We start from the raw sequence: 14,018 nt of genomic DNA on the forward strand, positions 1-14,018 counted from the left end.
TCTATTTCTAGGTTAAACACTCGAACGAAACGACGACGTTTTGGAGAGAAACACTAAGATTCCGATCTACACAACGACGTTTAATTGAAGCGAGACCGATACATTTGCAGTGACAAAGATATGATTTTTATTAGAACATTAAACTTTAATTGATTTAAGAGAAACATCGGATATGATTCGATTACACCCAAAAGATAACAAAACAGAAATCAAAATTACAGAACTTCTAATAGTCAAATTCTAAAAAAAAACCCTAATTTTAACAAACACCGTAAATCCCAAATCATCGATTCCAACAAAAGATCCCACAAATTCAAGAACTGGTGAATTTAGTCACCGCCTTGGTTCCTTCAGAAACAGCGTGTTTAGCGAGCTCACCGGGAAGAACAAGTCTCACAGCAGTCTGAATCTCCCGAGAAGTAATCGTAGGCTTCTTATTATACCTAGCGAGCTTGGATGATTCAGAGGCAAGCTTCTCAAAGATATCGTTGATGAAGCTGTTCATAATCCCCATAGCTTTGCTTGAGATTCCGATATCGGGATGGACTTGTTTCAGAACCTTGAAGATGTAGATCTTGTACGTCTCGACGCTCTTCTTCTTCATCTTCTTCTTCTTGTCGCCGCCTGCTCCGGCTTCTTTAGGGAGCTTCTTGCCGGCTTTTGGTTTCTTCTCCGCTGGAGCTTTCTCGGCTTTTGATTTCTCTTCCACTGGTTTCTTCTCTGCCGGCTTCTTCTCTGCCTTTGGAGCCATTCTTCACAGGAGTATGAAAAGGTATTAGAGTATAGAAAGGTTTAGGAGAAGATTGATTCGTGAGATCAAGAATTGTGTGTGTTGTTAAAACGATTTCGTAGCTGATGTATATATACGACTATGAGTTGGATACTCATTGGTTAGTTCTTGTTTCACGAGGATTGATGACGTGGAAGATCATACCCACCGTTAGATTAGAACAAGTCCGTCGTTGTAGTGAACGGCTAAGAGAATTTTACCTTTTAAATTGGGCCATTAAAAAATTAGTTACGAGTTTCAAATCTTTGAGAAAGCTATCTTTTCATGGGCCTAGAATAAAATGGGCTTTATTTATACCCCACTAATAATACAATTAAAAAAAAAAGAAAGATAAGAAAATAAAAATGTTTTAACTTTTGTTCTATGAGATTTTAATGGCAAGGTCAAGGAGAAGCATGAGTTAGAACTTAGAAGAGTCGTCGGTCATGTAATGGAGGAGGTTATGGTGTTTCGATAACTTAAAATGATTTTTGTTAAACATGATTTTACTATGTGGTTGATATTCATTCTTTAAACTTAAAATGATGTTTGTTAAGAAATAATTTAAAAAGCATAGAATAACGTTAGATAGGAAAATTCAAATTGTTTGGACTTTGGATTAATAATATAAAAAAAAACGAATTTAATAACAAAAATTTGGTTGTTATTTACGAATATGAAAAAGGATATGTAGTTGAAAAGGTATTAAACTTGGTTTAAAATACTAGTACATTGTTAAGATTTTTGTAAGTTTTTATCTAAATTTTCAAACATATATATTTATTATCACCATAATACAAGAAATGTAATATATCAAATCTTAGCAATGTTATATTATTGGGTATTCAAAGTAAGTTTTCCACAAAATTTTAAGGATCATTATCTAACTATACCAAGAGATAAAAAAAAATAAAGTAATACAAATCATTTAACATAGTGATACAAGATTGTCAGTTCCCAACAAATTGCAGTCTAGAGAAATCTTATTCCAGTCATCTGATTTTTCACTTTCATAACTTCAATTTATACCATCACCTATCTTCTTTATCATTACTTTTTGCGATGAATATTATTTCGACATGTTCAATTAATTTTCTAATAATAGGCAAACTACCCGAATTTATTTATTGGCATTTGCGATGGAGAGTTGATAAACATGCTTGTTGTTGATCATTTAAGTTGGAAGATGTTGATATTGTACTGATTTTAGCTTCCAATTTGATAAACATGCTTGTTGTTTATTATAAGATTATTTAAGAGAATTACATTTGAATACCAGAATTTTAGTTTTTATTCCAAAAATTATCATAATTTTTATTTTATTTTTCCAAAAACAGCACAAAATTTTAACTTTTACAAAAATACCATAACTTAAAAATGCTTTATAAGTAACTCTTTAATTTTTCTAGTATTTTAATAATTTCTTTTTTTGGTCGAGGTAGTTTAATATGGTAGTTCAAATTAAATTTTAATTAACTCTTGTCTTTTTTAATATGTAGCCTATCATGATATCAAATTTTTGACACTTGACGGTAGAAATTTTGTACACATCAGATAATATTCTCATTATAGGCAAATAAATATTTTGTATTGATTAATGGAAAAATAATAGCTAATGAATTATGACACATGCAAACTAGTTTAATGTTTTAGAAATTTAAACGAACAATTGTTAAATTATACAAACATTCACCAACTAAACATAAGCAATTAAGCATACTCTCTCTAATATATAACGAGCAACAATGGGCCTAATTACGCATAATGGGCCTAATGAAACATGAATCTAACCCGTGAAAGCGATAAAAGCGAAAACCCTAATTTTTGGTTCCGTCTTCTCTGTTTAATCTGTTCTTCAAGGTCAAGGCGAGAGACGTCGGAGCGGCTGCTACTTAGGTTTCAGGTTAGTAATCGTCGGAATCTCCATCTCTTCTCAACTTCTATGAACTGATTTATCGTATCTTGGAACATGCCTTTAGTTTATTTCCCAAATTTGATGTTTCTCCAGAGAATCTAGGTTTTAAGCTTTCGTTTAGTGTCATTTTCAGAGCCATAGTGTGTGGGAATCGAATTCATTGCCTCTGTAGATGTTTCAATGCGAATGTGAATAAGCTTAAGATTTTGTTGGTGTATGGTTTTTGCAGATTTTTGAATTTTTTGAAGAATGGTGAGAATCAGTGTGCTCAATGATGCTCTTAAGAGTATGTACAATGCTGAGAAGAGGGGAAAAAGGCAGGTCATGATCAGGCCTTCGTCTAAAGTTATCATCAAGTTCCTTATTGTCATGCAAAAGCACGGTATGGTGATTTTGCAGAGCTAGCTTTGACTCTGTGTTACTTTGCTTTCATTGTATTACTGTTTCCAAGTGTAATGATGATTGCTTTGTGTTCTGTTCTTGGATTTTATAGGTTACATTGGCGAATTTGAGTATGTGGATGACCACAGGTCTGGTAAGATTGTTGTGGAGCTTAATGGAAGGCTGAACAAGTGTGGAGTCATCAGTCCTCGTTTTGATGTCGGTGTCAAGGAGATTGAAGGTTGGACTGCTCGTCTACTTCCTTCCAGACAGGTTAGTCTAGACACTACAAGCCTTTTACACTGTATTCTTGGTGCCAATCAATTGTGATTTAGAAACTTAATGCACATATCGATCTTCTTGCTTACTTTGCTGGTCCTGGTGTAATCCGGTGTTAAGTGTCATTATTAGTAGAACATTATTACTGAAGTTGTTCCTGTTAGGGTGTCTTGGGTTAAGATTACTAGTAGAACATAATCGCTTTGTTATTCCTTTTAGGGTGTAAGTGTCATTACTAGTAGAACATAATCTTACTTTATCTTCAATGTCATTATAGTCTAGAGATTATAAGCCTTTTACTCTGTACTCTTGGTGTTAATGAACGACTTAATGCACATTCTCATATCGATCTGTTGCCTCGATTTGCTGGTCCTGTTAGGGTGTAATCGTGTGTTAAATGTCATTATTACTAGAACATTATCACTTTGTTGTTCCTGTTAGGGTGTAAGTGCCATTACTAGTAGAACATAATCTTACTTTATCTTTCAATTGTACAACTTCATTGAACACATCTCTCTATGCGCAGTTTGGTTACATTGTTCTGACGACCTCGGCGGGAATCATGGATCACGAAGAAGCAAGGAGAAAGAATGTTGGTGGCAAGGTTCTTGGTTTCTTTTACTGAAGCAGCTTCTCGACAACAATCTTTATCGGGCTATATTTTGATTCTACTTATGTGGAGGGAGTAGTAATTGGATTGACTTTACTTGTTAAAGTAGTAGTTTTGTATGTGGTTTTACTCAGATGCTTAAAAAGTTTGCAGAAGATGTGTAGACAAATTTATTTCAGTTTTTGGAATTCGTTAGACTTATGCGATTTATGAAAGCAAAATCATCTTTCTTGACTTATCGTTAAATGTGTCATTTACTCAGTTTTGGAGACGTGTTCTTCCATTCTTGTTTTATTTACCTTCATTTGGATCTAGGGATAATAAAAATAAACGATTCTACTGCATGTGTGAGGATTTTGAATTTTTGAACTAAAACATTAGCTAATGAAAACACTTCTCATTAGTGATATTATAATGATTATGAACAAACGTTTAAAAGATAAAAATGATAACTAGACCACAAACTTTTGATAGATGTGTTGGTTGCACTGACTCAAAACACTTAATCATCGAATTACACCAGCTTTCTAAATCCGAAGCAACAACAAGATGTTTTTGATTACCAATCATATAGAAGTTGAGCTCGGTGATAGCAGAGCACAGCCTCCAATAATGGGTAAGAGGGAGAGGTAAACAGAGGGAATGTCTGGCCTATGACAGGAGGCTTAAAGGCTGGTTTCACTGCTTTTGATGATGTGTGTGAAGGACACTGCGACTTATGAGTTTTGACATACTCACTGTTGCGGCTACATGTCCAAATCGTATGTGCCAAAGCCACCCTAACAATCAAACCACCATCACAAACAAATTGCATCTGTGTTCATTAGTGATGTAAAACATGGAACTGATGATCTTAGATCAATTCTGTAAACAAGTGTACATGATACTAGTGAGTCCTCATACCCAAATTACTCGTGGTGATCGGCTTTCGTACTGTTAATACCCGTTGGCACGTCCTCTGCGTTCTTGGCAATTTCAACAAATATTAGTCTACCATCTACAATCTGAAATCAAAGAAACAAACAAAAGAACCAAATGTAACTTCACTACATCTGTCAAGAAGTTCAATAACGTTATCATCACAAATTACAGGACCTACATCAATATAGCTTCAGACCCTAATCAGCATTTCTACAAAGTGTCCTGCGTAGTGGTGTTTAGGACGATATTATGCCAAGAAAGGAGTTTCTAGGTAACAGTACAAAATTCAAATCTTGAGAAAATCTCCAAGAACTGATTAGTACATTAAACAGCAAAAGCCAAACACTTATTGAAGTGTTAAAGGAGAGGTTCAATTACTGTAGTTAGTAAAAATGGGCCTAAAATAAAATGGACTTAATTTTGACTACACTAATAATAATCTGAAAAAGAAAAATAAGTTTTACAGTATTTATGAGATTTCAATGGCAAGGTAAGGAGAAGCATGAGTTGAACTTGGAAGAGTCGTCCTTGTCATGGTGGTCGTTACATTTTATCGTGGTTCGAACATAGCTCAATTTTCATTCTCAAAACTGAAGATGATGTATCATCTAACAAATATTTCAAAAATTAGAGAATAACTTTGGACATTAAAATTCAATCTTTTTGGAATAATCATAAATCAAAAGGAAATCGGATTAAATATTGAATTTTGGGATATTATATTTTTATTCACACTAAGTTTTCGGCAAAATTGTAGGTATCATTATCTAACTATACCCAAAAAAAAAACTATACCAAAAGTAAAAAAAGAAGAAGACTAATTTCAAATGATTCAACATGGAATTCTACATGCTAGTGTCAAAATGGAAGATGTCTTCCCATTAACACTCTTCAATGCATCATTCTTAGCAAACTCCTAATCTCATTGTAGCAATCGATGGGTTTAAGAATTGATTTTCACAAACGTTAATTTTGGGAGTATTCTATTGTGATACTTATTGGATATTGCATTTTTTTTTAACCACATGACTTGCTGCGTCGATATGCTACATTTACAATATACATGATATTCACTAAATGAATGCATGATAGAATATAATTCGAAAAGAAAAAAAAGTACATTATGGGTAATTGAGTATATATTTTAACTAAATCTTTAAATTTTCTAGTACTATATTTATTTATTAAAATAAAGTAATACTAAGTAGTTTAATTTGGTAATTCAGTTGTAATTTAAAATAATTCTTGTCTTTTTGACTCTTAGCATCTATCATGATATAAATTTTTGAAAATTGGATAGTAGAAATTTTGTACACATTAGAGAAAATATTCTCAATGTAGGTAAATAAATATTTGTATTGATTAATGGGAAAATAAACAATTAATAACTACTAAGTTATGAAAACTAATCTAATGTTTAAAAATTACACGAATGATTGTTAAATTACGCAAACATCCACCAACTAACATAAAACACTGACACAACACCTTAATGATATAGAATGATTCTGGAATTATTTATGTCTAACGGACTATGTTTTACATAATTGAAAAAATAATTTATGTTTCGTAGCAACAACCTTTTGCAGCAGGATTCAAAACTAAGCAGTAACCTCAATTCTGAAAATAACGAAGTCAAAATCAAAGCTTTATTTTATACACACAGAAAAATGAAGTCAAAATCAAAGCGAACCGTTTTCCTAACGGACGTACGGAACGGTATATATCGCTGGAAATTTATGATGACGGAGAAGATGAAATTGAGACGGCGAAAGATAGAAGCAACACTAATCTGAGAATCACTAAAAATACATAAGAGCATCTTTAACGGTGTAATACCCTCACAGTTTCTCAAAAATAATATTATAATTATTTGTGTTAAATAATTTATTTAATTAAATTTTTAAAAGATAAAAAAGTATTATAACCAATCTAGTAAAGACATGTGGCAGAAACTCTCCTCAGACGATTCTCAAACGAGAGACGTTTCTGCTTCTCACTCATGCTTTATTATTATTTTTAGTTTTTTTTTTGACATACGCTCTCTCAAACTGCCGATGGAGATGCTCTAAGCTCTCCTTCTGATACTCACACATACAAAATTAAATTCAAATGGAACTTTTCGTAACAGAGACGTACGAAATGGTACCTGACTTGTGGTCGGAATTTTATGATGACAGAGGGGATGAGATTGAGAAGGCGAAAGATAGAAGCAACAGTAACCTGAGATCACCGAAAATACATAAGCTCTCTCTCTGATACTCATGCATTTGACACAAGAGCAGAGACGTACGAAACCGAACGGAACAGAGATGACAATACGACATTACCTGACTTCTCGTCGGAAGTATATGATGACAGATGGAGGAGATGAGGTTGATTCAGCGAAGGAAAGAAAGATCACCAAAACTATTTAAGCTCTCTCTCTCTCTGGCGATTGCGATTTGAAATTGAGAAGAGCTTAACGTTGAGACTTGCAGCGGAAGTGATATGACGCGGAAAACTTCAAAGCATACAATGGGACCCACACTCTAGCTGGTTAAAAAATATTGTTAGTTTGTAGAGTTTTTGTCATCTTCTATATTTTGCTTAAGATGTTTGGTATTAAGATCATTTCCAAAGGGGGATTGTTAGTGGAGTTTATAGGTTTAAACTGATTAAAATTAAATTAGAACAAAAGAATTTGCTATTAATCGGTTGTTAAATAAGGTGTTTTAGGGGAGGTTCACTAGATGACGTGAGATATGTTGATTGGTTGTGAAATTTTTTGTCGGAAGCGTTTTTGTCTCTCTCTTTTTTTTATCTGGTTTTCTTCCTTTTAATGAGGTTCCCTATTGTAGGTGAAAAACAAAAAAAAAAATCATAGGAACTGCACAAATTTTATTTAATCATTAATTTTTTAAAAAAAAAGTTTAAAAACCCTTGACAAGAGTACACCTTTAGAGATGCTCTAAGGACATGTTCAATGATGACACTTTTAGTGCATGTCTAAAATAATTAATTTAATGTTTTAAAACAACTGAGTGTCTAAACCCAACAAAAGTGTATTAAATAAGACACTTTTAACAAATAAGTGTCTAAAATTAGGCTCAAAATCAATTAATCCATATTTTTTTTTTCTTTTGAGATCCAACTTAAAGACCCCCAAAAATCACCATTGTTAGAGCATCCTTAATGGTAGGATTTTATGTTTGTATCTTAGAATTAGTTTAGAATTCAATTTTAAAAGTGTAGAGTTTAAGATTTGTATTTTTGTTTTGTGTTTTTATGTAAGATTATTGGTAGGTTCTTAAGTTGTGTATCTTAGAATAAAAAATATTTATTAAAGAAAATTAACAATTTTAATTATTTAAAACTTATTTTTTTTTGAAAATTAAAAAATTTAAAACATATATGAGATACAATTTATTGCATAAATAACATAAAGCACAATTAATTGAAACGTGATTTGTGGAATATTTTGTCCATCTGTGCTCGACCAAATCGTTCTTCAATTGTTTATGCATAGCTCGATCACGAATTCGAGTTATAGTGGCCATCATATCGACGAGATTTGAAGGCATATATGTAGAATAGGTGAAATTCACTCTTGTATTTCCGGAATATCTGCATGTACGAATTCGTTGACATCAAACTGTGTATACGTATCTCATTCGTCTTCTACAATCATATTGTGAAGTATTATACAAGCTCGCATAATATTTCTCATTTTTTCCTTATCCCAAATAAGAGCCGATTTTTTTTTTCTTATATGTTTATTTCAACAACCACTAAGAAATAGCCACGTCATCGCCTTTAAACATAGTTTTGTATCTTATATAAGATACTATATCTTAACTTTTAATCAATATTTTGATTTAAATTAAATTCCTAATTCATCTAGATACCCTTAAAATCTCTGCATTGAGGATCAAACACTCATTATTCAAAGCAAAACAAAGAGAGCACAAAGTCTCTTGCTGAAACCGAAACAAGTCTCAAGTTTTAATCATCTTCACCTCCCATTTCCTTAGTGTATAACCAGCTCGGTATCACCAACGCCATGGCTAATTCTAGATCCTGCAATCAATATTACCAACTGTGACCACCGGATGTTAGACAAAGATAATATTAACTGTTGACTCACCTCTGACTAGCAATTACTGTATGCCTTCTTCAAGAAATCAGTACCAAACAAAACTGAACTTGGAGGGTGTTCAGGTCCTTCCTCGAATGTAAACTCACAATCCATAGCGAACAATACTGCATACAAACAGAATTTGACATGTGCAGTTAGAAGATAAGTTCATAGGTATGCTCTCAAACAAGCCAAGAGAAAGATATTGTTTCTTCCGGCAACCTCATGAGTCAAACCCCGCCGGAGGAGAATCATGGTGCGGGATATAAGCAGAGAGCAAGATTCCAACAGAGACTTTAGTCGGATACCTTTCCATAGTGAGAGAAGTTCCAATGCCAGCACCATGCTCCATGACATGAGCCGTGGACGAAGACGAAGTGGTGGAGTACTTGTTGTTTCTGCATGTGATGTGCTTGCATTTGGTATTGTTTTGGTAAGTCATGTTTTCTTTGTCTACTCGTACGTGTGCTATATAGGCAGCCATATTTACAATGTTATGAGGATTATCATATTAGCACAAATATTGATCAAAATTAGCATTTTTCATACTTGAGTTTACATAGTTAATTTCAAATTTACAATTTTTCTGTTTTTTTTTTTAAATTCTTTATCCAGTTTGGTTTAATGTAGGTTTTGATGCTTAACCAAAAATAAATGCAGTTTTTAATGATACTGCATAGGATTATGTGACCCATAAGCAGGATTTAAAGCTTTAAAAATGAATTTTGGTTTAATATAAATTATATAATTAATAATAACTGATTTGGATTGTAAAGTAATTAACAAAAGGCCCATAAGGCTTCGTGCATTTCTACAAGCCCTCTCCAAAAGAATCTCTTCTCTCTTTGTTTTTTTGTGCGCACTCCTTCGGTTCCAATTGCTAACGTGCACGCGAAGCAGAAGAAGAAGAAGAAGAAGACGACGACGAAGTAAAATAGAAGAAGCCGGGAAAAATCTAAAAAGCTAAATCGGGACTGGCGCATTTTAGCCGTCCGCCATAACCTTCGCTCTTCGCTCCTCTCCGATTACATCGGTTCCTTCTTCTCTCTCTCTCACTTGCTCCGGTACATGATCTTCTTCTTCGCGCAGCCGATTCATTTTTTTTTCCTCTTTTGTTTTGATCTAATTCGATTTCGATGAAACTAAGATTTACGGATTTTGATCTTTGAAGTTTTTGTTTCCTTTAGATTCAATGGCTGCTCCACCTGCTAGAGCCAGAGCCGATTACGATTATCTCATTAAGCTTCTTCTGATTGGAGATAGCGGTACGTACGTTGATCTGAAAAACCTCTTCGATCATGGATCCGTTGAAATTTTCTGAATCTATTCGTGTTTTGTTGAATCGATCTATTCACTGTGATGTTTTTGTTATTTTTGCTTGTGATAAGATCGTTGTATGGACTTTAGTGATACAGATTTGATTTTTCTTTTTTTGATCGGTGTTTGTATTTAGAGATCTCTGTAACCTCAGTGTTTGTTTTTGCAGGTGTTGGTAAGAGTTGTCTTCTTCTACGTTTCTCTGATGGATCTTTCACCACTAGCTTCATTACCACCATTGGGTTTGTGTTCTCTCGGTTATGAAGATAAATTGAATTCAGTGATGTGTGTTTTGATTTTGTTCCTTGACGTTTTACAGAGTCTTGTTTCTCTTTTATTTTTTTTGGCCTTGATGTAGCATTGACTTTAAGATAAGAACGATTGAGCTTGATGGCAAACGTATCAAGCTTCAGATTTGGGACACAGCTGGTCAAGAACGGTTTCGGACTATCACCACTGGTGAGTTTTCATCTGTTCATGTAATTTTGCTTGCTGGATCAGTACTTAGAGCATTAACCATCCCAGTATTAATTGAAGGAGGTGAACACTTAACAAAATGCTGAATAGCCTCTTACAGGTGCTATTATCTCTTGTAAAGGGACTGTATTTGTGTAATGTCACTTGACTGATTTGCTTTGTTGGGCTTATTACTTTGCTAGGTATTGGTGTTGCTGTGCTATTTCAGCACTTTATAGTTCATCTTTTCATATACGTCTGCTTGCTGGTCACTTTACTTAGCATTCACCATTGCAATATAAGTCAAGTTAGAAAGGTTGTCGAGATGAGATTTTCGACAAACACCTATAAGAAGTCTTAGATAGCCACTTATTGGTAAAGGGGATGTATTTGTGCATTGTCACTTTACTGATTTGCTTTCTTTTGCTGATTATTTTCCTAGGTGTTGTCTAGATGATGTTGTTGGCCTAAATCGGCACTTTATTTTTGATCCTTGCCTTTGTTTCAACATCAGTTTGAAGATTCTTTTCCTTTTGCATTTTTTTACAGCTTATTACCGTGGGGCAATGGGAATTTTGCTGGTATATGATGTCACTGATGAGTCGTCCTTCAACAGTAAAACTCCTTCCATCAAGTCTTTCCCTTACTGGTTTCTATAAAACTCCTTAACCGAAGTGATCATATCTTTTACACACCAGATTCTTAACGTAATTGCAGACATTAGGAACTGGATTCGTAATATCGAACAGCACGCTTCAGATAATGTTAACAAGATCCTGGTAGGGAACAAGGCTGACATGGATGAAAGCAAGAGGGTATGAATCACACGCCCTTTATCCCTGTACATTATTCACGACTGATCGTTACATTAATAGCTTCTATGTCCTGTCACACTATTCAGGCTGTACCTACAGCAAAGGGTCAGGCTCTTGCTGATGAGTATGGAATCAAGTTCTTCGAAACAGTAAGTCTAACAATGCTCTTAATCATCGAAACTAGATAACTAGAGTACACATTGCTTACTTATCTAACTATATATGTGCTGTCACAGAGTGCCAAGACAAACCTAAACGTGGAAGAGGTTTTCTTCTCAATAGGGAGGGACATTAAGCAGAGGCTTTCAGACACCGACTCCAGGGCAGAGGTTTGTTACATCTCTTTCTCTTCCCTTTTCCCATCTTTGCGTTTTTGCTCATTCAACGGTCTGAAAACGCATTGTTTTCATGTGTCTGTCGTCAATTGCAGCCTGCAACTATCAAGATAAGCCAAACAGACCAGGCTGCTGGAACCGGACAAGCCACACAGAAGTCTGCATGCTGTGGAACTTAGAAGTTCAAAAAAGCCTTAAAGTGAAGTATTAAGTCGAAAAAAAAAAGTTTGGGGTGAAGTGAAAAAACAAACTAAGATATCGTTGGGTGCTTCTGTAATTTTTGTTTTATTCCAACATTCCTGATTCGTTCTAAATTGTCCTTCTTATTTGTACGAAGGTTTAATCGAAACTTGTATTTTTCTTTTCTCTTGCTTATCTTTTCTTTTATGACAGGTGACTGCATTGTTTATGTTGGTCATCACTCATATCACTTCTCTCTTATATTATCCTCTCTGTTCTTATGTTTCTCTTGCCTTCAGTTAAAGCATTCATAGAACGATAAATTAAAAAAACAAAAAATAGAAAACAAGAAAAAAAATCTTGTGATAGTAAAATATCAAACTGTATACAAATAAATTTTGACTGTAAGGTAACAAATCCATGTGAAAGCCCTATGCAAAAATGTTTGTTAAATCTGTGAAAACTAAAAAGCTAACGAATACGAAAGTGTCAATACATGCTTCTTCCCAACTCCAAATCAGTATTGACACCAGTCTCCACAGCAGCTAAGTCGTGCAAATCCAAACACGCAACTCTCTTCCCACTACTCGATTTGTTCAAAGTCGTCATCGTAGTAAACGTTGCGTTCTCAGGCAAGAAAGATCGTGTAACCAACTCGTTCGATGAAGCTTTCTCTTTCTCGTTCCTATGTTTCCTCATGTGACCACCAAGTGCTTGTCCCATCGGAAAATTCAACCCACAAATCGGACAAACATGAATCGTCGTCGTGGACGTCGTCGTCGTTTTACTCGGCGTTTTCTTCTTAGGTGATCCAGTAAGTGACGACGTCGTATAGTCACCGTTGTTAGCGAGTTTATTATGGCTTGCACGGTGACCTCCTAGTGCTTGAAACGAAGAGAACTCTTTCTTACAAGTCTTGCATCGGAAAACTCGTTTCTCTCCTCCTCCTCCTACTCCGTCGTCGCCGCCAACTCTCGTTAACAACATCAGACACTTCGCCGCTTTATCCACTGCCGTCGACGGATCAATACACTCCTCTCTGTTCGCAATCATCGAGAGTTAAGTGACGCTTCTAGGGTTTTTGTTTTTCTTGCTAGTGTCGGTGTTGTGTGTCTCGTGCGTGTTTTGGGAGACACTACTCACCTATTTATAGGGTTTATGACGTAACGTTAAGTGACGAAAGTACCCCTTCGTGACGTGGTGGGTAAGTTAGTGTAAGTGGTGTTTATGGTAATTAATCATGCTTAGGAGACTCGAATAAATGGAAATAAATCGTTGGTTAAATGTATAACTCATTATTCTCTACTGATTGTATTCATAATTAAGCCGCCTTATAGATTTTTTTTTTTTTTTTAATTTATAAATCTTGTCGATGTGGATGGTGCAAATTCTATGTACTTGGCAACTTATCCATAATATTCACTGTAAAAAAATTAAAAAAAATAAACTTATTATTAAGTCAAAGGTACATGCATGTGTAGATTCTTTTTGGTTAAATAACTCAGTATATTTTTCTATAGAGTACATATGCATGTTTGGATAAATTCATTTTTATATAGTTAGAAATATATATATTCATGTCAATCATCTTCTAATTAAAGCACAGATAAACACTTTATAATCTTCTTGATAAAATAAATTTACCTACGTAATAGTTTATTAAGGTGATCATCTCATTCAAGAATCTAAGATTTTTTCACAGTAACGTGTTTTGTGAGGGACAAGTAGAGACGACGAATAAATAATAGAAAGGCATGAAAAACAAAGGGGTGGTTCCTAGAGAGAAACGTTCAGAAGCAAAAGTTGTATTCATATGCAAATAGATCGAAAACATATAATTAATTGAATAAAGTTATGTATGTAATTAAGATAAACATTTGAATTATCAGTATATGTTATTTGATTGTCGAAGTTTACAAAACA

General features: G+C 34.2%; 4 protein-coding genes across 4 annotated transcripts; 2 read left to right on the forward strand and 2 right to left on the reverse strand.

Annotated features, from left to right (window-relative positions):
* Window positions 1–108: 108 nt before the first annotated feature.
* Window positions 109–839, reverse strand: LOC17885662 (histone H2B.7). The gene has a single exon (XM_006291948.2). It carries the CDS (start codon window positions 749–751, stop codon window positions 314–316), a length of 438 nt encoding a protein of 145 aa, XP_006292010.1. The 5' UTR covers window positions 752–839; the 3' UTR covers window positions 109–313.
* Window positions 840–2,589: 1,750 nt separating this feature from the next.
* On the forward strand, window positions 2,590–4,194 carry LOC17885849 (40S ribosomal protein S15a-1). Its single transcript, XM_006291984.2, has 4 exons — window positions 2,590–2,672; window positions 2,914–3,066; window positions 3,178–3,338; window positions 3,871–4,194. Exons 2-4 carry the CDS (start codon window positions 2,934–2,936, stop codon window positions 3,967–3,969), a joined length of 393 nt encoding a protein of 130 aa, XP_006292046.1. The 5' UTR covers window positions 2,590–2,672; window positions 2,914–2,933; the 3' UTR covers window positions 3,970–4,194.
* Window positions 4,195–9,866: 5,672 nt separating this feature from the next.
* LOC17885794 (ras-related protein RABE1c) lies at window positions 9,867–12,361 on the forward strand. Its single transcript, XM_006291760.2, has 9 exons — window positions 9,867–10,056; window positions 10,180–10,257; window positions 10,479–10,551; window positions 10,668–10,768; window positions 11,315–11,380; window positions 11,483–11,580; window positions 11,667–11,729; window positions 11,817–11,909; window positions 12,011–12,361. The coding sequence occupies exons 2-9, from the start codon at window positions 10,185–10,187 to the stop codon at window positions 12,092–12,094; spliced, it is 651 nt and encodes a 216-aa protein (XP_006291822.1). The 5' UTR covers window positions 9,867–10,056; window positions 10,180–10,184; the 3' UTR covers window positions 12,095–12,361.
* Window positions 12,362–12,461: 100 nt separating this feature from the next.
* Window positions 12,462–13,186, reverse strand: LOC17884690 (zinc finger protein ZAT8). Its single transcript, XM_006292478.2, has one exon. The coding sequence runs from the start codon at window positions 13,146–13,148 to the stop codon at window positions 12,585–12,587; it is 564 nt and encodes a 187-aa protein (XP_006292540.1). The 5' UTR covers window positions 13,149–13,186; the 3' UTR covers window positions 12,462–12,584.
* Between the last annotated feature and the right edge of the window lie 832 nt (window positions 13,187–14,018).

The sequence above is a fragment of the Capsella rubella genome, unplaced genomic scaffold (genome assembly GCF_000375325.1).
Source record: "Capsella rubella cultivar Monte Gargano unplaced genomic scaffold, Caprub1_0 scaffold_5, whole genome shotgun sequence".
Classification (NCBI taxonomy): domain Eukaryota; kingdom Viridiplantae; phylum Streptophyta; class Magnoliopsida; order Brassicales; family Brassicaceae; genus Capsella; species Capsella rubella.

What these genes read in the sequence shown, in the direction of transcription:
- LOC17885662 (XM_006291948.2), bottom strand. Translation starts at nt 751, where the DNA reads ATGGCTCCAAAGGCAGAGAAGAAGCCGGCAGAGAAGAAACCAGTGGAA.
- LOC17885849 (XM_006291984.2), top strand. Translation starts at nt 2,934, where the DNA reads ATGGTGAGAATCAGTGTGCTCAATGATGCTCTTAAGAGTATGTACAAT. An exon ending in TATTGTCATGCAAAAGCACG is followed by an intron (nt 3,067 to 3,177) that starts GTATGGTGATTT and finishes TGGATTTTATAG; the next exon opens with GTTACATTGGCGAATTTGAG. An exon ending in GTCTACTTCCTTCCAGACAG is followed by an intron (nt 3,339 to 3,870) that starts GTTAGTCTAGAC and finishes CTCTATGCGCAG; the next exon opens with TTTGGTTACATTGTTCTGAC.
- LOC17885794 (XM_006291760.2), top strand. Translation starts at nt 10,185, where the DNA reads ATGGCTGCTCCACCTGCTAGAGCCAGAGCCGATTACGATTATCTCATT. An exon ending in TGATGAGTCGTCCTTCAACA is followed by an intron (nt 11,381 to 11,482) that starts GTAAAACTCCTT and finishes ACGTAATTGCAG; the next exon opens with ACATTAGGAACTGGATTCGT. An exon ending in ACACCGACTCCAGGGCAGAG is followed by an intron (nt 11,910 to 12,010) that starts GTTTGTTACATC and finishes CGTCAATTGCAG; the next exon opens with CCTGCAACTATCAAGATAAG.
- LOC17884690 (XM_006292478.2), bottom strand. Translation starts at nt 13,148, where the DNA reads ATGATTGCGAACAGAGAGGAGTGTATTGATCCGTCGACGGCAGTGGAT.